The 26,029-nt window shown below is 41.5% G+C and overlaps 1 protein-coding gene across 2 annotated transcripts in view; it reads right to left on the bottom strand.

The window, feature by feature from the left end:
* Positions 1-10,251: 10,251 nt before the first annotated feature.
* Positions 10,252-26,029, bottom strand: part of LOC135541664 (testis-expressed protein 264 homolog) — a 99,608-nt gene continuing 83,830 nt past the window's right edge. For both annotated transcript variants that reach the window (XM_064967980.1, XM_064967981.1), the window contains one exon: positions 10,252-11,088. In XM_064967980.1, coding sequence (XP_064824052.1) covers positions 10,775-11,088 — 314 coding nt within the window. In that variant the 3' untranslated portion in view covers positions 10,252-10,774. The remainder of the gene's footprint in view (positions 11,089-26,029) is intronic.

Below are 26,029 nucleotides of genomic sequence, written 5' to 3'. Positions count from 1 at the left end.
AGCATTGTGACGTATTTGTAGGCAGATCATTGGAAGATTGACCATAAGAGACCACATTTACCAGGTGTCCGCCCGGTGTCCTGCGCCGAAATTGGTGCGCAAAAGCCAGCTGCCAGTATTTTTCCATGGGATACAGAGAGGAAGGCAAGCTTCCACGAACTGCATATCAATGAAGAGATATGTGAAAAAACACCTTGAGGATTGATTCCAAACAACGTTTGCCATGTTTCGGTCGATATTATGTAGTTAATTCGGAAAAGTTTTACGTTGTAGGTGACTGAATTTTCGGTTCGTTTCGGTAGCCAGACGCAATGTAGAAAACGGAACGATTTCTCCTACACACAGACGCTTTCAGGAAAAACTGCACATTTGGTATGTAACTGAGAGTCTCCTCATTGAAAACATCAGAAGCTCTTCAAAGGTAAATTATTTTATTTATTTGGTTATCTGGTTTTTGTGAAAATGTTGCGTGCTAAATGCTACTCAAAATGCTATGCTAGCTTTGCATACTCTTACACAAATTAGTCAATTTCTATGGTTCAAAAGCATATTTTGAAAATCTGAGATGACAGTGTTGTTAAGAAAAGGCTAAGCTTGAGAGCAGACGCATTATTTTCATTTTATTTGCGATTTTCAGAAATCGTTAACGTTGCGTTATGCTAATGAGCCTGAGGCTTTAGTCACGATCCCGGATCCGGGATGGGGAGTTCCAAGAGGTTTTAACAAATCACATAATAAATTACATGGACTCACTCTGTGTGAAATAACAGGGGTTGACTACCACTTTCATGGACGCTAACTGCTTAAGCTAACACAAACTCCTTTTTGGAGAAACTCTTTTGGCTCATCACATACGCTGCTGTTACTGTTATTATTTATCCCATTGTCTAGTCACTTTATTCCTACCTATATATACATATCTACCTCAATTACCTTGTACCGCTGCACATTGACTCGGTGCTGGTACCCCGTGTACATAGCCAAGCTACCATTACTCATTGTGTATTTATTTATTTGTCTATTTATTCCTATTTATTTTCCTACTATTTATATTTTCTTTCTCTCTGTATTGTTGGGAAGGGCTCATCAGTAAGCATTTCACTGTTAGTGCACACCTGTTGTTTACAAAGCATGTGACAAATACAATTTTATTTGATTATTCACAATAGTATCTGCGGGAGTTTTGTTAAGAGTCTGAATGCTTTCTCTAAACATTGCCACACATCACTTCCAGTATGGTTTTGGACACATAAGGAACATATCTTTCATATCAGCGAGAAATCATAATTTAAAAAAAAGTTTCAATTACTACACATCTTTACAGGGTTAGGGTTCCCACACGGTCATATTTCCATATCACAGAGCTTGTTTCCAGAAAACAGATGGAAGACAGAGTGTACTACCTGTGCTAATTAGCTATCTTTGTGTCCGAACACCTGTGTGTAAATGAAAGACAGATGCCAAAAACGTGTTGTCACTGAAAAACACTGTTTGCTGCAACTGTGCGCATGCCCCGCCCCCCTGAGGATCTGTCTTTTTCAGCCATCTATCTCCTGTGTCTGAGTGGTGCAAAATCCACCTGTCACATCTCACTGGATTGCTTTCATTTTACTCCTGCGACTCTCTCATACTCTTGCTTGTGTGATATTACGTCTGATCTCACAAATCAACTAAAGCATGTATAGATAGGTGTAATCTCGAGGCAAGAGAGTTGATTTTTAATCTGAGGATATCCTGCTAATGACACACTTCAATCAGTGATTAATCAGTAATTAATCAGTAATTAATGAGGCGGTCTAGACAGCAGAGATGAGCGCAGGTAGGCTTTGACCAATACAGAGCAAGTTTTTTGGTGGTTGCAGTCCTGTTCCACCCCTTTATAATAATATACAAAAATGTGCAAATACACAGTGTATTTATGCAAATAAGGCACATATTATTTTGGGGAGCACTTTATCCACTGTGTGATTTGTATTTTTTGTATTTATTATGAATCCCCAAAGCAGCAGCTACTCTTCCTGAGGTCCAGCAAAATTAAGGCAGTTTATACAATTTTAAAACATTACAATACATTCACAGATTTCACAACACACTGTGTGCCCTCAGGCCCCTACTCCACCACTACCACATATCTACATACATCCATTTGTATGTATAGTACGTATGTTAACGTATGTGTGTGTGTGTATGCGTGTGTCTGTGCCAATGTTTGTGTTGCTTCACAGTCTCGGCTGTACCATAAGGTGTGTTTGCATCAGTTTTTTAAAATCTAATTTTACTGATTGCGTCAGTTACTTGATGTGGAATAGAGTTTCATGTAGTCATGGCTCTATGTGGTACTGTGTGCCTCCCATAGTCTGTTCTGGAGTTGGGGACTGTGAAGAGACCTCTTGTGGCATGTCTTGTGGGGTATGCATGGATGTCCGAGCTGTGTGCCAGTTGTTAAGACAGACAGCTCGGTGCATTCAGCATGTCAATAACTCTCATAAATAAAAGTAGTGATGAAGTCAATCTCTCCTCCACTGTCAGCCAGGAGAGATTGACATACATATTATTTATATTAGCTCTCTGTGTACATTCAAGGGCCAGCCGTGCTGCCCTGTTCTGAGCCAATTGCAATTTTCCTAAGTCCTTCTTTGTGGCACCTGACCACACAACTGAACAGTAGTCAAGGTGCGACAAAACTAGGGCCTGTAGGACCTGCCTTGTTGATAGTGATGTTAAGAAGGCAGAGCATCGCTTATTATTGACAGACTTATCCCCATTTTAGCTACTATTGCATCAATATGCTTTGACCATGACATTTTACAATCTAGTGTAACTCCAAGTAGTTTAGTCATCTCAACTTGCTCAATTTCCACATTATTTATTACAAGATTTAGTTGAGGTTTAGGGTTTAGTGAGTGTTTTGTTCCAAATACAATGGTTTTAGTTTTAGAAATATTTAGAGCTAACTTATTCCTTGCCACCCACTCTGAAACGAACTGCAGCTCTTGGTTGAGTGTTGCAGTCATTTCAGTCGCTGTAGTAGCTGACGTGTAGTGTTGAGTCATCCGCATACATAGAAACTCTGGCTTTACTCAAAGTCGTTAGTAAAAATTGAAAAAAAGCAAGGGGCCTAAGCAGCTACCCTGGGGAATTACTGATTTATAACTGGATTACATTTGATAGGCTTCCATTAAAGAACACCCTCTGTGTTCTGTTAGACAAGAAGTTTACCAAGGGTTGGTAACAGGCTGATTGGTCGGCTACTTGAGCCAGTAAAGGGGGCTTTACTATTCTTGGGTAGCGGAATGACTTTTGTTTCCCTCCAGGCCTGAGGGCACATGCTCTCTAGTAGGCTTCTTGATACTACCCATCCCGTATCCGGGATCGTGAATATAGCCTCAGGTTCATTAGCATAACACAACGTTAACGATTTCTGAAAATCGCAAATGAAATGAAAATAATATGCCTGCTCTCAAGCTTAGCCTTTTCTTAACAACACTGTCATCTCAGATTTTCAAAATATGCTTTTTAACCATAGCAAATCAAGCATTTGTGTAAGAGTATTGCAAGCTAGCTTAGCATTTTGCGTAGCATTTAGCACGCAACATTTTCACAAAAACCAGATAACCAAATAAATAAAATCATTTACCTTTGAAGAACTTCGGATGTTTTCAATGAGGAGACTCTCAGTTACATAGCAAATGTTCAGTTTTTCCTGAAAGAATCTTTGTGTAGGAGAAATCGCTCCGTTTTGTACATCACATTTGGCTACCGAAACAAACCGAAAATTCAGTCACCAAAACGTCAAACTTTTTCCAAATTAACTCCATAATATCGACCGAAACATGGCAAACGTTGTTTAGAATCAATCCTCAAGGTGTTTTTTCACATATCTCTTCATTGATATGCTGTTCGTGGAAGCCTGCTTTCGTCTCAGAATCCCATGGAAAAATACCAGCAGCTGAAAATGACGCACCAATTTCAACGGAGGACACCGGGCGGACACCTGGCAAATGTAGTCTCTTATGGTCAATCTTCCAATGATATGCCTACAAATACGTCACAATGCTGCAGACACCTTGGGGAAACGATAGATAGGGCAGGCTCATTCCTGTCGCATTCACAGCCATATAAGGAGACAATGGAAAACAGAGCCTCAAAAATCCTGCTCATTTCCTGGTTGCAGTTTCATCTTGGTTTTGCCTGTAGCTCCTGTTCTGGGGCACTCACAGACAACATCTTTGCAGTTCTGGAAACTCCAGAGTGTTTTCTTTCCAAAGCTATCAATTATATGCATAGTCGAGCATCTTTTTGTGACAAAATATTTTGTTTAAAACGGGAACGTTTTTCATCCAAAAATGAAATACTGCCCCCAGAGTTTCAAGAGGTTAAATTGAAGATGTGGCAAATAGGAGTGGCAATCCGTCTGCTATTATCTTCAGCAATTTTCTATCTAGATTGTCAGACCCTGATGGCTTGTAATTGTTGATAGACAACAATCATTTTTTCACCTCTTCAACACTGACTTTACGGAATTCAAAAGTACAATTCTTGTCTTTCATAATTTGGTCCGATATACTTGGATGTGTAGTGTCAGCGTATGTTGTTGGCATGTCATCCCTAAGTTTACTTATCTTGCCAATGAAAAATTCATTCGTTTGCAATATCAAAGTCAGTAGTTTACAATATCAGTGGGCTTTGTGATGAATGAGCTATCTGATTCAATAAATTAAGGAGACGAGTTGGCTTTTTTCCCCAAAATGTCATTCAGTTTTCCTCATCAATCTCCACACAATGCTCCATAATAACAAAGCAAAAACAGGATAAGAAATGTTTGCAAATGTATTAAAAATAAAAAACAGAAATACATTATTGACTTAAGTACTCAGACCCTTTGCTATGAAACTCAAAATAGAGCTCAGGTGCATTCTGTTTCCATTGATCATCCTTGAAATGTTTATACAACTTGATTGGAGTCCACCTGTGGTAAATTACATTGATTGGACATGATTTGGAAAGGCACACGTCTATATAAGGTCCCACAGTTGACAGTGGATGGAAGAACGGAAGAAGTTTGGAACCACCAGGTTTGGAACCACTTTTCCTTGAGCTGGCCATCCGGCCAAACTGAGCAATCGGGGGAGAAGGGCCTTGGTCAGGGAGGCGACCAAGAACCTGTTGGTCACTCCGACAGCGCTCCAGAGTTCCTCTGTGGAGATGGGAGAACCTTCCAGAAGGACAACCATCTCTGCAGCACCCAACCAATCAAGCCTTTATGGTAGAGTGGCCAGATGGAAGCCACTCCTTAGTAAATGGCACATGACAGCCTGCTTGGAGTTTGCCAAAAGGCACATAAAAGTATCTCAGACCATGAGAAACAAGATTGTCTGGTCTGATGAAACCAAGATTGAACTCTGGCCTGAATGCCAAGTGTAACATCTGGAGGAAACCTGACACCATCCCTACGGTGAAGCATGGTGGTGGCAGAATCATGCTGTAAAGATGTTTTTCAGCGGCAGGGACTGGGAGACTAGTCAGGATCGAAGATGAACGTAGTAAAGTACAGAGAGATCATTGATGAAAACCTTCTCCAGAGTGCTCAAGACTTCAGACTGGGGCGAAGGTGAACCTTCCAATAGTACAACGACCCTAAGCACACAGCCAAGACAACCCAGGAGTGGCTTCAGGACAAGACTCTGAATGTCCTTGAGTGGCCCAACCAGAGCCCAGACTTGAACCTTATCTAACATCTCTGGAGAGACCTGAAAATAGCTGTGCAGTGATACTCCCCATATAACCTGACAGAGCTTGAGAGGGTCTGCAGAGAAGAATGAGAGAAACTCCCCAAATATAGGAGCTCCAAGCTTGTAGTGCCATACCCATTAAGGGCTTAAAGCTGTGTAAATCACTGTCAAAGATTCTTCAACAAAGTACTGAGTATAGGGTCTGAATACTTATGTAAATATAATATTTCAGTTTTTTATACATTTGCAAACATCTCTTTAACCTGTTTTTGCTTAGTCATTACGGGGTATTGTGTGTAGATTCATTAAAAAAATTAAAATAAAAAATTAGAACAAAGCTATAACAAAATGTGGAAAAGTCAAGAGGTCTGAAAACTTTCCCAATGCAACCAAAATCCCTGAACGTTCATTATTTGTCTGTGCCAGTAAAATGTTTCATGCACTATAAATCAGTCAATATCTGATCGATTTACAAATTTCAAAAAGGTTTGAGTATCTCCATCCATTGTCCAACTGTTTTATTTATTAGAATTGTTTTTAAGTGCTTACAGTAAGTGTATTTAGTATTTGTGAAATGATTTTGATGTGATATGTAAGTAGAGGGATTTCTGTTTCTAGAACCATACTGCAATTGAGAATCGATTCACGTTTAGATGGAGTAATTAACTGTTTTTGATTCCAGAGCCAAATCACCTTCAAACAGAACATTGCAATGTCCTTGAACTCAGGAGTAACGTCAGGGTCCTTTAGTCCACTATTGGGATAGGGGTTGACATTTTTGAAATGACTATCCCTTCCTCTGTCCACCATATAGTCAATAATTGAATTTACAGCACAGATTCAACTACAAAAACCAGGGAGCTTTTAAAAAGCCTCATAAAGAAGGGCAGTGATTGGTAGATGGTTAACAATAAGATATCAGACATTGAATATCAATTTAAGCATGGTCAAGTTAATAATTATGCTGTGGATGATGCATTAAACCACCCAGACACATCTGAGATACAGTCATCCTTTTGAACTGAGCTGCAGGACAGGAAGGAAACTGCTCAGGGATGTCACCATGAGGCCATTGGTGATATTAAAACAGCTATGGACTTCAATGGCTGTGATGGTTGAAAACTAAGGACGGATGAACAACATCCGGGGCGGCAGGGTAACCGGAAGGTTGCAAGTTCAAACCCCTTAGCTGACAAGGTACAAATCTGTCGTTCTGCCCTTGTGTAACAAACAACTCCCTACATAGTGCACTACTTTTGACCAGAACGCTATGGGACCTGGTCAAAGTAATGCTCTATGTAGGGAATAGGGTTCCATTTGAGGCACACTCAGGGTTAGTAACAGGAATGAACTGAAGTGGACATTCTTCCCTGCATGCCTTGTATTATTCATCTCTGAGAGTGGAATAAATGGTGTGATCTTGAAAATACCTTAACACTGCTGCTCATGAATTTACAAAACCGTTTACATAAAACTTTGATTTCTGGTCTACCAGTTATTTAATTACAGATGTATACATCCCTCTGTGTCATCTGTACACTCCCAATTCCTCCCTCTCTTCCCTTCTCATCCCTCCCTTCTTAATCTCTCCCATTTTTTTCACTTACAGCTGAGCATATCATAGCAATTGACTCAAATGATGTCAATTAGCCTATCAGAAGCTTCTAAAGACATTACATCATTTTCTGGAATTTTCCAAGCTGTTTAAAGGTAGTCAACTTAGTGTATGTAAACTTCTGACCCACTGGGATTGTGATACAGTAATAAGTGAAATAATCTGTCTATAAACAATTGTTGGAAAAATGACTTGTGTCATGCACAAAGTAGATGTCCTAACCGACTTGCCAAAACTATAGTTTGTTAACAAAAAATGTGTGTAGTGGTTGAAAAACAAGTTTTAATGACTCCAACCTAAGTGTATGTAAACATCCGACTTCAACTGTACATATGAGATGAGTAATACAAGATATGTAAACATTATTAAAGTGGCTAGTGTTTCATTATTAAAGTGGCCAGTGATTTCAAGTCTGTGTATATATATATATTTTTCCACCTTTATTTACCCTGGTAGGCAAGTTGAGAACAAGTTCTCATTTACAATTGCGACCTGGCCAAGATAAAGCAAAGCAGTTCGACACGAACAACAACACAGAGTTACACATGGAGTAAAACAAACATACAGTCAATAATACAGTAGAAAAATAAGTCTATATATAATGTGAGCAAATTAGGTGAGATAAGGGAGGTAAAGGCAAAACAAAAGGCCATGGTGGCGAAGTAAATACAATATAGCATATAAAACACTGGCATGGTAGATTTGCAGTGGAAGAATGTGCAAAGTAGAGAGAAATAATGGGGTGCAAAGGAGCATAAATAAATAAATAAATAAATACAGTAGGGGGAGAGGTAGTTTGGGCTAAATTATAGATGGGTTATGTACAGGTGCAGTAATCTGTGAGCTGCTCTGACAGCTGGTGCTTAAAGCTAGTGAGGGAGATAAGTGTTTCCAGTTTCAGAGATTTTTGTAATTTGCTCCAGTCATTGGCAGCAGAGAACTGGAAGGAGAGGTGACCAAAGGAAGAATTGGTTTTGGGGGTGACCAGAGAGATATACCTGCTGGAGCGCGTGCTACAGGTGGGTGCTGCTATGGTGACCAGTGAGCTGAGATAAGGGGGGACTTTACCTAGCAGGGTCTTGTAGATGACCTGGAGTCAGTGGGTTTGGGACAAGTATGAAGCGAGGGCCAGCCAACGTGAGCGTACAGGTCGCAGTGGTGGGCAGTATATGGGGCTTTGGTGACCAAACGGATGGCACTGTCATAGACTGCATCCAATTTATTGAGAAGTCGAGGGCAGGTAGGATGGTCAGTTTTCAAGGGTATGTTTGGCAGCATGAGTGAAGGATGCTTTGTTTTGCGAAATAGGAAGCCAATTCCAGATTTAACTTTGGATTGGAGATGTTTGATGTGAGTCTGGAAGGAGAGTTTACAGTCTAACCAGACAGTTGTCCACATATTCTAAGTCAGAACCGTCCAGAGTAGTGATGTTGGACGGGCGGACAGGTGCAGGCAGCGATTGGTTGAAGAGCATGCATTTAGTTTTACTTGTATTTAAGAGCAATTGGAGGCCACAGAAGGAGTTGTATGGCATTGAAGCTCGTGTGGAGGGTTGTTAACACAGTGTCCAAAGAAGGGCCAGAAGTATACAGAATAGTGTCATCTGCGTAGAGGTGGATCAGAGACTCACCAGCAGCAAGAGTGACATCATTGATGTATGCAGAGAAGAGAGTTGGTCCAAGAATTTAACCCTGTGGGACCCCCATAGAGACTGCCAGAGGTCCGGACAACAGGCCTTCCGATTTGACACACTGAACTCTATCAGAGAAGTAGTTGGTGAACCAGGCAAGGCAATCATTTGAGAAACCAAGGCTATATAGGGCAGCAGCCTCTAATGTGCTAGTGACAGCGATTTAAAAGTCTGATGGCCGTAAGATAAAGCTGTTTTTCAGTCTCTCGGCCCCAGCTTTGATGCACCTGTACTGACCTCGCCTTCTGGATGGTAGCGTGGTAAACAGGCAGTGGCTCAGGGGTTGTTGTCTTTGATCGTCTTTTTGACATTCTTGTGACATCGGGATATAATTAAGCAATAAGGCCCGGGGGGGTGTGGTATACTTGGCTTATTCCACAAACCCAAGTTGCTATTGCTATTATAAACTGTTTGCCAACATAAATAGAACAATAAACAAGTATTTTTGTATCATACTATGATATATTGTCTTATATACACACACGTCTTAAATTCTGTTTCAGCCAATCAGCAGCCAGGACCCAAATTACCCAGTTTAAAACATGCCATATTTAAATGGACAATATACCAAGGCTATGGGCTGTAACCAGGCACTCTGCATTGCGTTGTGCATAAGAACAGCACTTAGCTGTGGTATATTGGCCATTTCAGGGGTGGCAGGTTTGTAGGACCGTTGGGCCAGTAACCTTTACGAGCTGACAAGGTAAAAATCTGTTGTTCTGCCCCTGAGCGCCGATGATGTGGATGTCCATTAAGGCAGCCCCCCGCACCTCTCTGATTCAGAGGAGTTGGATCAAATGCGGAAGAAAAATTTCAGTTGTACAACTGACTAGGTATACCACCCCCACCCCGAGGTGCCTTATTGCTATAACCTGGTTACCAACTTAATTAGACCAGTAAATAGTTTTTTTTGTTGGTCATACCCATGGTATACAGTCTAATATACCACAGCTTTCAGCATTCAGGGCTCAAACCAACCGGCTTATACAGTACTTATACTGATTTTATAGATTTCAAGTTGTTTGGTCAGATTGAAAGGATGGGAAAAATAAACAGTATGAAAAAACATACCCAAACAAACATATTCTAAATAGTTTTTGTCTTACTCAAAAGAAAAACACTATATAAAAATCAAAAGTAAGATCATCTCAAATATAGATACACTACAGTTTTACTGCAATTACAGGATGAAGGTCAAAACATCAGTCACAAGGGATGATCATTAGAATTTTAATAGTAAAAACATAACAATCAAGTAAAAAAAAATCTAAAATGCATCCAAACACACTTGTTCACCATGCTTATCATATCAATGAAGTACTTAAAAACAAACATGGATTTCAAGAAACTCAGGTTACCTGACGTTTTTTTTTCTTCAAGTAGGCTATTTTCTGTCAGCCAACCAACAGTAGGACAGAAAGAAGGAAATCATTTTCCCTTTGGAACTCTGCCTGACCAACAGCTCAACACAACACACTCATCAGACTAACTCATCACCTTAAGATAGGTTTGGGAATGTAAAAAAACTCTACTTGTAGGAAGACACAATTGCTCTATCTCAAGTCTTTCTGTGATTCCCTGCATCCTATTTCCTCACCTCAACCATATTGGAGGAGGAAGTGCAAAATGGGAGGATTCAAGGAAAGACTAATTGAAAAAGAGCCATAGAAAACTGCACATTACAATTCTCTCCTCATCCCCCAACCTCCACGTCTTCATCTCCCCCACTTCATCCCCTCACTCCTCCCCCCCAGCTACAACCCCTCTCTCCTCTATGGTTGTCTCTAGGTGCTTGTTGCCGGGGGCGTCGCTAGCTTGCTCTGTCCCTGCTTCCTCCTGTCCATCTGGGAGTTCCATGTCCAACTCCTCAAAGGAGGAGGAGCTGGAGCTCCTGTCACTGCGGTCTTCACCTCCTCCTCCTCCTCCTCCTCCTTTTCCTCCTCTGTAGTGTCGGGTCAGGGAGGGGACGCTGGATGGGGCTAGGGAGGTCTCTCTGCTGTCTGACAGGAAAACACCACTCCCTGAACTGCACTCACTATTGGAGTCCGCACCTAGTGAGACAGGGAGAGAGAAAGTAAGAATAGTTAGAGGCCATGCTTAGGGAGAAAAAGACATGGGGAGAACAGGTAAGACGAAAGAGAATGCACACCTTTTTGTTGGCACTGTGTTACTAAGCAGAATGAATGAAAATGATGAGCATATAACATATGTGAATCAACAGACACAGACAGACAGACAGACAAACACACACACAGACAGACAAGAGCTAGATAGACAGATAAATAGATAGACAACACATATAGATGGACATACAAGACACTTTAAACAATGCCACTTTAATAATGTTTACATCTCTTACATTACTCATATCATATGTATATGCTGTATTTTATACCTATTTATATCTATTGCACCTTGCCAATGCTGGTCGGCCATCGCTCATCCATATATTTATATGTACATATTCTCATTCACCCCCCTTTAGATTTGTGTGTATTAGGTAGTTGTTGGAGAACTGTTAGATTACTTGTTAGATTTTACTGCACTGTCGGAACCAGAAGCACAAGCATTTCACTACACTCGCATTAGCATTTGCTAACCATGTGTATGTGACAATTAACATCTGATTTGAGTGGCCGGTCGAAAGCCACTCCTCAGTAAAAGACACATGACAGCCCGCTTGCAGTTTGCCAAATGGCTCCTAAAGACTCTCAGACCATGAGAAACAAGATTATCTGGTCTGATGAATCCCTACGGTGAAGCATGGTGGAGGCAGAATCATGCTTTGGCGATGTTTTTCAGTGCCAGGGACTGGGAGACTAGTCAGGACCAAGGCAAAGATGAACGGAGAAAAGTAGAGCGATCCTTGATGAAAAACTGCTTCAGAGCTCTCAGGACCTCAGATTGGGGCGAAGGTTCACCTTTCAACTGGACAATGACCCTATGCACACAACCAAGACAATGCAGGAGTGGCTTTGGGACAAGTCTCCGAATGTTCTTGAGTGGCCAAGACAGAGCCCGGACTTGAACCTGATCTAACATCTCTGAAGAGACCTGTTAATAGCTGTGCAGCGACGCTCCCCATCCAACCTGACAAAGCTTGAGAGGATCTGCAGAGAAGAATGGGAGAAACTCCTCAAATACAGGTGTGCCAAGCTTGTAGTGTCATACCCAAGAAGACAAAGACAAAGTACTGAGTAAAGTACGTATACAAATGTGATATTGTAGTTATTTATTGATTTCATTTTGCAAAAAATTCTAGAAACCAATTTCCGCTTTGTCAATGCATTTTTGAATAAGGCTGTAGCGTAAAACAAAAGGTGGAAAGAGTCAAGGGGTCTGAATCCTTTCCGAATGCACTGTAAATGTGGTAGACACTTGGAGGCTGCTCTTTGTTCTCATGCACCATCTCCTGTCGTTGTGCAAGGCACTTAATCCCACCACCAAGTACAATACCTATTAGGCAACTGAATAAAAACATGACAAACTGGCTCTGGTGTGTTTGAGCAAGGCTGGATCAAAAGACTGCACACCCAGTAGCTCTTCAGACTGAGGATTAACCAAGGTCTAGTTGAGCAGCTCATTTAAAAAATAAAATTTATGTAGGGGGTGGATCAGCTTTAATACTGCGGATAGATTGATGGTTCAACAATGTAATTGTCTACATAATTTCCAATCCCCCATACCTACCTACCTACCTACCTTACAGACAATATATTTAACAATGTAAGGTTTTGTATTTTATTTTCACAAGTCAACCTTGTGTTTCTGTTTCATTGTGTTCTTGAACGTAGCCCTGTCTTTCATTTTTGTTCATTGATGTTAGTTCCTCACCTGGGCTCATCAGCTCATTATTTAGTTCAGTTCATTCGGTTTGTGCATTTGAGGTATTCATTTTGACTCTAATAAGCCTTTCCCTAGCTTGTTTGTGAGAACCAGTTATAGCCATCAGTCCTAGTTTTGATTCACCTGCCTGTTTGCCTACCTGTGTTTGACCATTGTCTGCCTGTGACCACGATTCCTGCCTTCTGTGAAGGCGAAATAGACACCTGCCGCGCTCTGTGCGTGAATCTACACCTTTTTTTCTCACTGCGTATTCATTACATACAAGAGTTATAATTTGTTTGTTTTTAGTCCTGGTCTTCCTCTACTTTTAGTCCTGGCCATCCAGTTTGATTTCCATTTGTAACTGTGCTATTTCAAAAGTTCTGAACCTACAGTGGGGCATAAAGGTATTCAGTCAGCCCCCAATTGTGCAAGTTCTCCCACTTAAAAAGATGAGAGAGGTCTGTAAATGAGTGAAAAAAATTCCAGAAAATCACATTGTAGGATTTTTAATGATTTTATTTGCAAATTATGGTGGAAAATAAGTATTTGGTCACCTACAAACAAGCAAGATTTCTGGCTCTCACAGACCTGTAACTTCTTCTTTAAGAGGCTCCTCTGTCCTCCACTCGTTACCTGTATTAATGGCACCTGTTTGAACTTGTTATCAGTATAAAAGACACATGTCCACAAACTCAAACAGTCACACTCCAAACTCCACTATGCCCAAGACCAAAGAGCTGTCAAAGGACACCAGAAACAAAATTGTAGACCTGCACCAGGCTGGGAAGACTGAATCTGCAATAGGTAAGCAGCTTGGTTTGAAGAAATCAACTGTGGGAGCAATTATTAGGAAATGGAAGCCATACAAGACCACTGATAATCTCCCTCGATCTGGGGCTCCACGCAAGATCTCAACACTTTTTGGTAAAAACTCAACTCGTCGTGTTTGGAGGACAAAGAATGCTGAGTTGCATCCAAAGAACACCATACCTACTGTGAAGCATGGGGGTGGAAACATCATGCTTTGGGGCTGTTTTTCTACAAAGGGACCAGGACGACTGATCCGTGTAAAGGAAAGAATGAATGGGGCCATGTATCGTGATATTTTGAGTGAAAACCTCCTTCCATCAGCAAGGGCATTGAAGATGAAACGTGGCTGGGTCTTTCAGCACGACAATGATCCCAAACACACCGCCCGGGCAACGAAGGAGTGGCTTCGTAAGAAGCATTTCAAGGTCCTGGAGTGGCCTCGCCAGTCTCCAGATCTCAACCCCATAGAAAATCTTTGGAGGGAGTTGAAAGTCCGTGTTGCCCAGCCCCAAAACATCACTGCTCTAGAGGAGATCTGCATGGAGGAATGGGCCAAAATACCAGCAACAGTGTGTGAAAACCTTGTGAAAACATTTGACCTTTGTCATTGCCAACAAAGGGTACATAACAAAGTATTGAGATAAACTTTTGTTATTGACCAAATACTTATTTTCCACCAACATTTGCAAATAAATTCATAAAAAATCCTACAATGTGATTTTCTGGATTTTTTTTTCTCATTTTGTCTGTCCTAGTTGAAGTGTACCTATGATGAAAATTACAGGCCTCTCTCATCTTTTTAAGTGGGAGAACTTGCACAATTGGTGGCTGACTAAATACTTTTTTGCCCCACTGTATATACAGTTGAAGTCGGATGTTTACATACACCCTAGCCAAATACATTTAAACTCAGTTTTCACAATTCCTGACATTTAATCCTCGTAAAATTCCCTGTTTTAGGTCAGTTAGGAGCACCACTTTATTTTAAGAATGTGAAATGTCAGAATAAATAGTAGAGAAAGATTTATTTCAGCTTTTATTTCTTTCATCACATTCCCAGTGGGTCAGAAGTTTACATACACCCAATTAGCATTTGGTAGCATTGCCTTTAAATTGTTTAACCTGGGTCAAACGTTTCATGTAGCCTTCCACAAGCTTCCTTCATAATAAGTTGTGTAACTGAGTCAGGTTTGTAGGCCTCTGCTCGCACACGCTTTTTCAGTTCTGTCCACAGATTTTCTATGGGATTGAGGTCAGGGCTTTGTGATGGCCACTCCAATACCTTGACTTTGTTGTCCTTAAGCCATTTTGCCACAACTTTGCTCGGGGTCATTGTCCATTTGGAAGACCCATTTGCGACCAAGCTTTTACTTCCTGACTGATGTCTTGAGATGTAGCATCAATATATCCACATAATTTTCCTGCATCATGATGACATCTATTTTGTGAAGAGCACCAGCCCTTTCTGCAGCAAAGCACCCCAACAACATGATGATGCCACCCTGTGCTTCACGGTTGGGATGGTGTTCTCCGGCTTGCAAGCCTACCCCCTTTTCCTCCAAACATAACGATGGTCATTATGGCCAAACAGTTTTATTTTTGTTTCATCAGACCAGAGGACATTTCTCCAAAAAGTATGATATTTGTCCCCATGTGCAGTTGCAAACCGTAGTCTGGCTTTTTTATGGTGCTTTTGGAGCAGTGGTTTCTTCCTTGTTGAACGGCCTTTCAGGTTATGTCAATATAGGACTTGTTTTACTTCCTCCAGCATCTTCACAAGGTCCTTTGCTCTTGTTCTGGGATTGATTTGCACTTTTTGTACCAAAGTATGTTCATCTCTAGGAGACAGAATGCGTCTCCTTCCTGAGCAGTATTTTTTGTTTGTTTTACTTTTATTTAACTTGGCAAGTCAGTTAAGAACAAATTCTTATTTTCAATGACGGCCTAGGAACAGTGGGATAACTGCCTGTTCATGGGCAGAACAACAGATTGTGCTTGGGGGTTTGAACTTGCAACCTTCCGGTTACTAGTCCAACGCTCTAACCACTAGGCTACCCTGCAGCCCCAATATTGACGGCTGCGTGGTCCCATGGTGTTCATACTTGCATACTATTCTTTGTACAGATGAACGTGGTACCTTCAGGCATTTTGAAATTGCTCCCAAGGATGAACCAGATTTGTGGAGGTCTACACTTTTTTTTCTGAGGTCTTGTCTGAATTCTTTTGATTTTCCCATGATGTCAAGCAAAGAGACACTGAGTTTGAAGCTAGGCCTTGAAATATATCCATAGCTACACCTCCAATTGACTCAAATTATGTCAATTAGCCTATCAAAAGCTTCTAAAGGCATGACATAATTTTCTGGAATTTTCCATGCTGTTTAAAGGCACAGTCAACTTAGTGTATGTAAACTTCTAGCACCTGGAATTGTGATACAGTGAAATAATATCTGTAAACAATTGTTACTGTGTCATGCACACAGTAAATGTCCTAACCGACTTGACAAAACTATAGTTTGACAAGAAATTTGTGGAGTGGTTGAAAAACGAGTTTTAATGACTGAAGTGTTTGTAAACTTCCGACTTCAACTGTACATTTTAAAGACCCTGTATGTTTAAAAAAACATTTCTTATTGTTATTAGTCCCACCCTTTAGCTTCATTCAACCCCTCCCATCTATCTCTTAACACCATCCATTATGGATTTTTATTTGCCATGTTTTTCAAATGTGCTGTGATGCTTCACAAAAGTACTGAACCTGTCTATTATCATTGTTTATACAGATTGTAAATTAAAGAAACATTTTTGCTTAAATAATTATATTACAGACCAATTGACTATGACTTTTCAAATCACCCAGTACTGCTATCTGCAGCGTTCGTTCTAGGTAAATGTTGCAATTCTTCAGCCATTCCTGGACCTGTGACCAAAAACAAGGTACATATGGACAGTACCAAAATAAATCTAATGACCTTGCCTCCTCGCGGCAAAATCTGCAGAGCTGGGAAGATTGTATGGCCCCCACATATATAACATTCTATTGGTTGCAAGATTTAAATTGAAAAATTCAAAGTTTCCAATCCGGAGTCGTTTTTCTTGTCAATTCATAAACCATGTGCCATGGAATTGGTACATCGAAAATCTCTTCAACTATTTTGCCATTTTTAAAAGGCACAGCTGTCAATTTTTTAGTCCTTAAATGTGAAACTGGTATATATTTTCTTGAACCATTTTTGGTCTTTAATGCAGGGCTGACAGACAAGTTCCTTTACTTACCGCACCCTTCCACTTGCCTCTTCAATTTTTGTGGTAATGCTGCAATTAGTTATAATTATTGGCATAGAGCAGACATTTCCATACAGTGGGGCAAAAAAGTATTTAGTCAGCCACCAATTGTGAGAGTTCTCCCACTTAAAAAGATGAGCGAGGCCTGTAATTGTCATCATATGTACACTTCAACTATGACAGACAAAATGAGAAAACAAAATTCAGAAAATCACATTGTAGGATTTTTAATGAATTTATTTGCAAATTATGGTGGAAAACAAGTATTTGGTCAATAACAAAAGTTTCTCAATACTTTGTTATATACCCTTTGTTGGCAATGACAGAGGTCAAACATTTTCTGTAAGTCTTCACAAGGTTTTCACACACTGTTGCTGGTATTTTGGCCCATTCCTCCATGCAGATCTACTCTAGAGCAGTGATGTTTTGGGGCTGTTGCTGGGCAACACGGACTTTCAACTCCCCCCAAAGATTTTCTATGGGGTTGAGATCTGGAGACTGGCGAGGCCACTCCAGGACCTTGAAATGCTTCTTACGAAGCCACTCCTTCGTTTCCCGGGCGGTGTGTTTGGGATCATTGTCATGCTGAAAGACCCGGCAACATTTCATCTTCAATGCCCTTGCTGATGGACTCAAAATCTCATGATACATGGCCCCATTCATTCTTTCCTTTACACGGATCAGTCGTCCTGGTCCCTTTGCAGAAAAACAGCCCCAAAGCATGATGTTTCCACCCCCATGCTTCACAGTAGGTATGGTGTTCTTTGGATGCAACTCAGCAAAAATGAGGGAACGCGAACAACAGGTATAAGCCAATTAAAAAATGTTCTTTATTGTAAACAAAACTATTAACTTTAAACTAATAAAATGAATGAGGTGTGGAAGTATCATAATGTAATGTGTATTTAAAGTGCATGGATGCGTGAATCTGTGTGTGTGAATGACTGAGTGAAAACTATGCAAAACTACAAAAGAACAAACAAAACAGGTTCATACCTGGAGGAGCGGAGAGAGAGAAGTGATTAGTGACACAGTTTAAATACTTAGAGCCCAGGTGACTCCAATCACTAACGACCCTCCTCTGCCTGCAGGAGGAACCGCCCCTGCACTGCAGAGGAGGAGCTGTAACAACACGTACTGGCTTAAGCAGGGGGACACGTCTGGCACTGCAGGATTTGAGTCCCTAACGGCGTAGTGTGTTACTGATGGTAGGCTTTGTTACTTTGGTCCCAGCTCTCTGCAGGTCATTCACTAGGTCTCCCCGTGTGGTTCTGGGATTTTTGCTCACCGTTCTTGTGATCATTTTGACCCGACGGGGTGAGATCTTGCGTGGAGCCCCAGATCGAGGGAGATTATCAGTGGTCTTGTATGTCTTCCATTTCTAATAATTGCTCCCACAGTTGATTTCTTCAAACCAAGCTGCTTACCTATTGCAGATTCAGTCTTCAATTTTGTTTCTGGTGTCCTTTGACAGCTCTTTGGTCTTGGCCATCGCGGAGTTTGGAGTGTGACTGTTTGAGGTTGTCGACAGGTGTCTTTTATACTGTTAACAAGTTCAAACAGGTGCCATTAATACAGGTAACGAGTGGAGGACAGAGGAGCCTCTTAAAGAAGAAGTTACAGGTCTGTGAGAGCCAGAAATCTTGCTTGTTTGTAGGTGACCAAATACTTATTTTCCACCATAATTTGCAAATAAATTCATTAAAAATCCTACAATGTGATTTTCTGGATTTTTTTCTCTCATTTTGTCTGTCATAGTTGAAGTGTACATATGATGAAAATTACAGGCCTCTTTCATCTTTTTAAGTGGGAGAACTTGCACAATTGGTGGCTGACTAAATGTTTTTTTGCCCCACAGTATGTCTGTGTTAGCTGCATGTGTGACATAACTCCACCAGTCCTATGTATTATATTTACAAAGATTATACTTTTTAAATGTATTGAAAAATAGGAGTAATAAGAATTTAACCACAATATTTGTTGTATTATTTGTTCTGTCTTTTCAGGTGGATTAAATTGAAAATGCAACCAACTTTCTAAGGCTCGTTTAAACAACAACAATGTTTTCAAATAACCAAAAATTGTAGTTGTAATCAATGTTGTAAGAATTTGTTCTTAACTGACTTTCCTAGTTAAATAAATGTTAAATACATGTATTTTTTTTTACTAGAGAACCATTTCGGGTTTAAGTATACCTTTTGTATGACTGATGCCTTTAGTGAGATGTCTAATGCTTTAATATTGAATAATTTCTGCCCTCCGATTAACCGGTGTTCCTTGCTGTCCACATCAACAACAAACTATCATGGTCCAAACACACCAAGATATTCGTGATAAGGGCACGACAAACCTATTCCCCCTCAGGAGACTAAAAAGATTTGGCATGGGTCCTCAGATCCTCAAAAGGTTCTACAGCTGCACCATCAAGAGCATCCTGATTGATTGTATCACTGCCTGGTATGGTAACTGCTTGGCCTCTGACCGCAAGGCACTAAAGAGGGTAGTGTGAACGGCCCAGTACATCACTGGGGCCAAGCTTCCTGCCATCCAGGACCTCTATACCAGGCGGTGTCAGAGGAAGGCCCTGAAAATTGTGTGTTATTCTGGCACCACCCGGCCAGGTCTCTGACTTCCTCCCTTTAGGCTTTCTTGTCATTGTCGGTGATCAGGCCTACCACTGTTGTGTCGTCTGCAAACTTAATGATGGTGTTGGAGTCGTGCCTGGCCATGCAGTTGTGGGTGAACAGGGAGTACAGGAGGGGACTGAGCACGCACCCCTGGGGAGCTCAAGTGTTGAGGATCAGCGTGGCAGAAGTATTGCTACCTACCCTCACCACCTGGGGGCAGCCCATCAGGAAGTCCAGGATCCAGTTGCAGAGGGAGGTGTTTAGTCCCAGGATCCTTAGTTTAGTGATGAGCTTTGAGGGAACTATGGTGTTGATCGCTGAGCTGTAGTCAATGAATAGCATTCTCACGTAAGTTTTCCCTTATGTCCAGGTGAGAAAAGGGCAGTGTGGAGTGCAATAGAGATTGCATAATCTGTGGATCTGTTTGGGCGGAATGCAAGTTGGAGTGGGTCTAGGGTTTCTGGGATAATGGTGTTGATGTGAGCCATTACCAACCTTTCAAAGCACTTCATGGCTACAGACGTGAGTGCTACGAGTCTGTAGTCATTTAGGCAGGTTGCCTTTGTGTTCTTGGGCACAGGGACTATGGTGGTCCGCTTGAAACATGTTGGTATTACAGACCTAATCAGGGACATGTTGAAAGTGTCAGTGAAGACACCTGTCAGTTGGTCAGCACATGCCCGGAGCACACGTCCTGGTAATCCGTCTGGCCCCGCAGCCTTGTGTATTTTGACCTGTTTAAAGGTCTTACTCACGTCGCCTACGGAGAGCCTACTCACACAGTCGCCTTGAACAGCTGATGCTCTCATGCATGCCTCAGTGTTGCTTGCCTCGAAGCGAGTATAGAAGTGATTTAGCTCGTCTGGTAGGCTCGTGTCACTGGGCAGCCCACGTCTGTGTACATCAACTTTATATGACCTTATTTGCGAGTGTCGGTGGAAAGTTTTTGGGGACATGACAAAAACATGAATACATGCTAATAATAGCTAAACAGTTAACTAGAGGGATAACTAGCCAGGCTACAATATATGTTTTGAATTAGCTACCTAGTTAGTCTGTTTCTATCATATTTTAATGCTAAAATGTCTAACTGTAGTCTCTCCTTGAGCAATGGCCTACTCGTACACATGCAGGTGATATGTGCACATACTGTACGGACACGCTAAAATGTCATATTCTGATCCTGGCTGATATGTACCATTATTATGTGATTGATCAAATATTTTAAAACTGTGCCTAATGAATTATATTAACAGAAATGATGATATACATTTCAGACCTGAGAAACAATTTTGTACGAATACTGCACTGAGAACATGTATATATCACTCTCTGTATGAGTGTTGGGCATAAGCTCAAGAAGGGACACTTCAAACTCAGCATTTCTAAGTGATAAATACAACACAAATCGTTTTGCGTTTCAGTTTTTAGTATCTATGCCAGTGTTTTTGCAGCAGAGTGATTGTTTGGTTTGTGTACTCCAGTGTACCTAATAGCAGATAAGACAGACATGATCCTTCCTAATGTTAATTTATCTCATTCTGTCACAGTGGCTCACGCACACACATCACCCAAGGACAAAGAGGGAGAGAGAGACCAAGAGAAAAAGACAGAGAGAGACTGCAGATGAACAGAATGAGAAAGATAGAGACCGAGAGAAGCAGAGAGACAGAGATGAATGTCAGAAGGTGGATTCACCAATTTGTAAGTCGCTCTGGATAAGAGCGTCTGCTAAATGACTTAAATGTAAATGTAATGAAGCTGATAGGAAATGTCAGACTCAAAGACTGAGCTGTTGACAGCAGTTTATGTTAAAGGGTTTACTACCCATCTCTTTCCATATCTTTCCAAATTGACCAATGTGCAACTCATGAAGTGACACCAAACAACACTGTCAGGACAATAAGTCAAGACCATTTCCTCCTCTGTGACTTCAGTTAGCCTACACTTGGCGACATGAGTAAAATTATAGTAAATAGCTATGAAACAAAGCTAAGCTGAATAAATGTGCTGTACACCCAGACACAAACTCCCAACCAATGTTTTTTTGTCTGAATAAAACTGCCTCATTGCAGTGCAACTGAAATCTAGCCAAGAGCTGTCACTGTTTAATTCACACTAGACTAATTTACATGTGATGGATAGGAGGTAGTGGAAACTGAAATCTGACAGTGAACAGTGCACACACACACACACACACACACACAGAGACAGACAGAGAGACAGACAGAGACAGAGAGAGACAGAGAGAGAGAGAGAGGAACACAGAGGAAATGTTCAGTGGTGCCTTCAGGCTAGTCTTCCCACCCTTCATAACTATAATCGATCCATTATTGCTACTTGCTTATGGAGTATGTGAAATATTGTGTGGAACTTTTAGCTTGTTACCATTTAATGTGCTTTCTCCAAATGATTTTTAAAAGCATTCTCAAAAAGCCATAGGTAAAACTGAGTAAGAGTGAGATACAGGCTAGCACAGCTATATGTCAGAAACAATGAAAAGAAACTAGCAGGAAAATGCAAGTGCAAATCCATACCATGTCCACCCACTCTTCAGTGCACCCTTACATGTTAGTAAAAGACAGAGAGGAAAGGGTGACTGTTGTGGAGTTGGGTGGCCCTGTCACAAATACAGGGGGAGATGGTACGAGAAGGCTCCTTGTGTTCCTCTGACCTCTGTGAGATGAGACCAGTCAGTGATAGGACCATGGGTACCTGTCACAGTATCATCACACACACACACACACACACACACACACACACACACACACACACACACACACACACACACACACACACACACCGTCAGCCGGGGACACAGGGAATAGAGAGGAGCAAGATTTGTCACTGCTACTCAACATTCAGTAGGTCTGCAGCCATGTGTGGAGGGGACAGAGAGAGAGATTACATCTTCTGGTTGCCATGAGTGTCATGGGTGTGTGTGCACATGCTTGTGTGTGCGCGTGTGTGTGTGTGTGCGCCTGTGTTGCACATTTTTCATCCCAATCTCCTACTGAAGATCCTGAGTCGTGTAGACAGAAGGGTGTTGAGTTATTCCCAGCTGAAGTCCCAGTCACTGTGCTTGCCTTGGAGGACTTTTGTTGTGCAGTTAGATCAGTTAGATAACTGGTTCCAAGTCCCAGTTTGTCTCTGTGTAAGTGTGTGTGATGATACTGTTCGCTTTAGCAATCTCACTAGGATAAAGACCTCCTCCATTCCTGTCATTTTTAAAAGAGATCGTGATACCTCACATCTCAAAATAGAGCTACTTAATGTTAGATCCCTTACTTCAAAGGCAACTATAGTCAATGAACTAATCAATGATCATAATCTTGATGTGATTGGCCTGACTGAAACATGGCTTAAGCCTGATGAATTTACTGTGTTAAATGAGGCATCACCTCCTGGCTACACTAGTGACCATATCCCCCGTGCATCCCGCAAAGGCGGAGGTGTTGCTAACATTTACCATAGCAAAAAAAAAAAAACGTTTTCGTCTTTTGAGCTTCTAGTCATGAAATCTATGCAGCCTACTCAATCACTTTTTATAGCTACTGTTTACAGGCCTCCTGGGCCATATACAGCGTTCCTCATTGAGTTCCCCGAATTCCTATCGGACCTTGTAGTCATAGCAGATAATATTCACATTTTTGGTGACTTTAATATTCACATGGAAAAGTCCACAGACCCACTCCAAAAGGCTTTCGGAGCCATCTTCGACTCAGTGGGTTTTGTCCAACACGTCTCTGGACCGACTCACTGTCACAGTCATACTCTGGACCTAGTTTTGTCCCATGGAATATATGTTGTGGATCTTAATGTTTTTCCTCATAATCATGGACTATCGGACCACCATTTTATTACGTTTGCAATTGCAACATGTAATCTGCTCAGACCCCAACCAAGGAGCATGAATAGTCGTGCTATAAATTCACAGACAACACAAAGATTCCTTGATGCCCTTCCAGACTCCCTCTGCCTTCCCAAGGACGTCAGAGGACAAAAATCCGTTGACCACCTAACTGAGGAACTCAATTTAAACTTGCACAATACCCTAGATGCAGTTGCAACCCTAAAAACTAAAAACAATTCTCAAAAGAAACTACCTCCCTGGTATACAGAAAATACCCGAGCTCTGAAGCAAGCTTCCAGAAAATTTGAACGGAAATGGCACCACACCAGACAGTACCGTGCAGTATCGAAGAGCCCTTACTGCTGCTCGATCATCCTATTTTTCCAACTTAATTGAGGAAAATAAGAACAATCCGAAATTTATTTTTGATACTGTCGCAAAGCTAACTAAAAAGCAGCATTCCCCATGTGAGGATGGCTTTCACTTCAGCAGTAATAAATTCATGAAATTCTTTGAGGAAAAGATCATGATTATTAGAAAGCAAATTACAGACTCCTCTTTAAATCTGTGTATTCCTTCAAAGCTCAGTTGTCCTGAGTCTGAACAACTCTGCCAGGACCTAGGATCAAGGGAGACACTCAAGTGTTTTAGTACTTTATCTCTTGACACAATGATGAAAATAATCATGGCCTCTATACCGTCAAGCTGCATACTGGACCCTATTCCAACTAAACTACTGAAAGAGCTGCTTCCTGTGCTTGGCTCTCCAATGTTGAACATAATAAATGGCTCTATATCCACCGGATGTGTACCAAATTCACTAAAAGTGGCAGTAATAAAGCCTCTCTTGAAAAAGCCAAACCTTGACCCAGAAAATATAAAAAACTATTGGCCTATATCGAATCTTCCATTCCTCTCCAAAATTTTAGAAAAGGCTGTTGCGCAGCAACACACTGCCTTCCTGAAGACAAACAATGTGTACGAAATGCTTTAGACCCCATCATAGCACTGAGACTGCACTTGTGAAGGTGGTAAATTACCTTTTAATGACATCAGACCGAGGCTCTGCATCTGTCCTCGTGCTCCTAGGCCTTAGTGCTGCTTTTGAAACCATCGATCACCACATTCTTTTGGAGAGATTGGAAACCCAAAATTGTCTACACAGACAAGTTCTGGCCTGGTTTAGATCTTATCTGTCGGAAAGATATCAGTTTGTCTCTGTGAATGGTTTGTCCTCTGACAAATCAACTGTAAATGTCAGTGTTCCTCAAGGTTCCGTTTTAGGACCACAATTGTTTTCATTATACATTTTACCTCTTGGGGATGTCATTCAAAAACATAATTTTAACTTTCACTGCTATGCGGATGACACACAGCTGTACATTTCAATGAAACATGGTGAAGCCCCAAAATTGCCCTCGCTAGAAGCCTGGGTTTCAGACATAAGGAAGTGGATGGCTGCAAACTTTCTACTTTTAAACTCGGACAAAATAGAGATGCTTGTTCTAGGTCCCAAGAAACAAAGAGATTTCCTGTTGAATCTGACAATTAATCTTAATGGTTGAACAGTTGTCTCAAATAAAATTGAAGGACCTCTGCGTTACTCTGGACCCTGATCTCTCTTTTGACGAACATAGACTGTTTCAAGGACAGCTTTTTTCCATCTACGTAACATTGCAAAAATCAGAAACTTTCGGTCTAAAAATGATGCAGAAAAATGATTTTGTTACTTCTAGGTTAGCAATACTCTACTTTCCTGCTACCCGGATAAAGCACTAAATAAACTTCAGTTAGTGCTAAATACGGCTGCTAGAATCCTGACGAGAACCCAAAAATTTGATCATATTACTCCAGTGCTAGCCTCCCTACACTGGCTTCCTGTCAAGGCATGGGCTGATTTCAAAGTTTTACTGCTAACCTACAAAGCATTACATGGGCTTGCTCCTACCTATCTCTCTGAATTGGTCCTGCCGTACATACCTACATGTACGCTACGGTCACAAGACGCAGGCCTCCTAATTGTCCTTAGAATTTCTAAGCAAACAGCTGGAGGCAGGGCGTTCTCCTATAGAGCTCCATTTTTATGGAATGGTCTGCCTACCCATGTGAGAGACGCAAACTCGGTCTCAACCTTTAAGTCTTTACTGAAGACTCATCTCTTCAGTGGGTCGTATGATTGAGTGTAGTCTGGCCCAGGAGTGTGAAGGTGAACGGAAAGGCTCTGGAGCAACAAACCGCCCTTGCTGTCTCTGCCTGGCCGGTTCCCCTCTTTCCACTGGGATTCTCTGCCTCTAACCCTATTACAGGGGCTGAGTCACTGGCTTACTGGTGCTCTTTCAAGCTGTCCCAAGGAGGGGTGCGTCACTTGAGTGGGTTGAGTCGCTGATGTGATCTTCCTGTCGAGGTTGGCACCCCCCCTTTGGTTGTGCCGTGGCGGAGATCTTTGTGGGCTTTGTAGACATCCCTCTAGTGGTGTGGGGGCTGTGCTTTGGCAAAGTGGGTGGGGTTATATCCTTCCTGTTTGGCCCTGTCCGGGGGTATCATCGGATGGGGCCACAGTGTCTCCTGACCCCTCCTGTCTCAGCCTCCA

Source organism: Oncorhynchus masou, chromosome 6 (genome assembly GCF_036934945.1).
Source record: "Oncorhynchus masou masou isolate Uvic2021 chromosome 6, UVic_Omas_1.1, whole genome shotgun sequence".
NCBI lineage: Eukaryota > Metazoa > Chordata > Actinopteri > Salmoniformes > Salmonidae > Oncorhynchus > Oncorhynchus masou.
The sequence above is the reverse complement of the archived record's forward strand: the minus strand, read 5'-3'. Positions and strand labels throughout refer to the sequence as shown.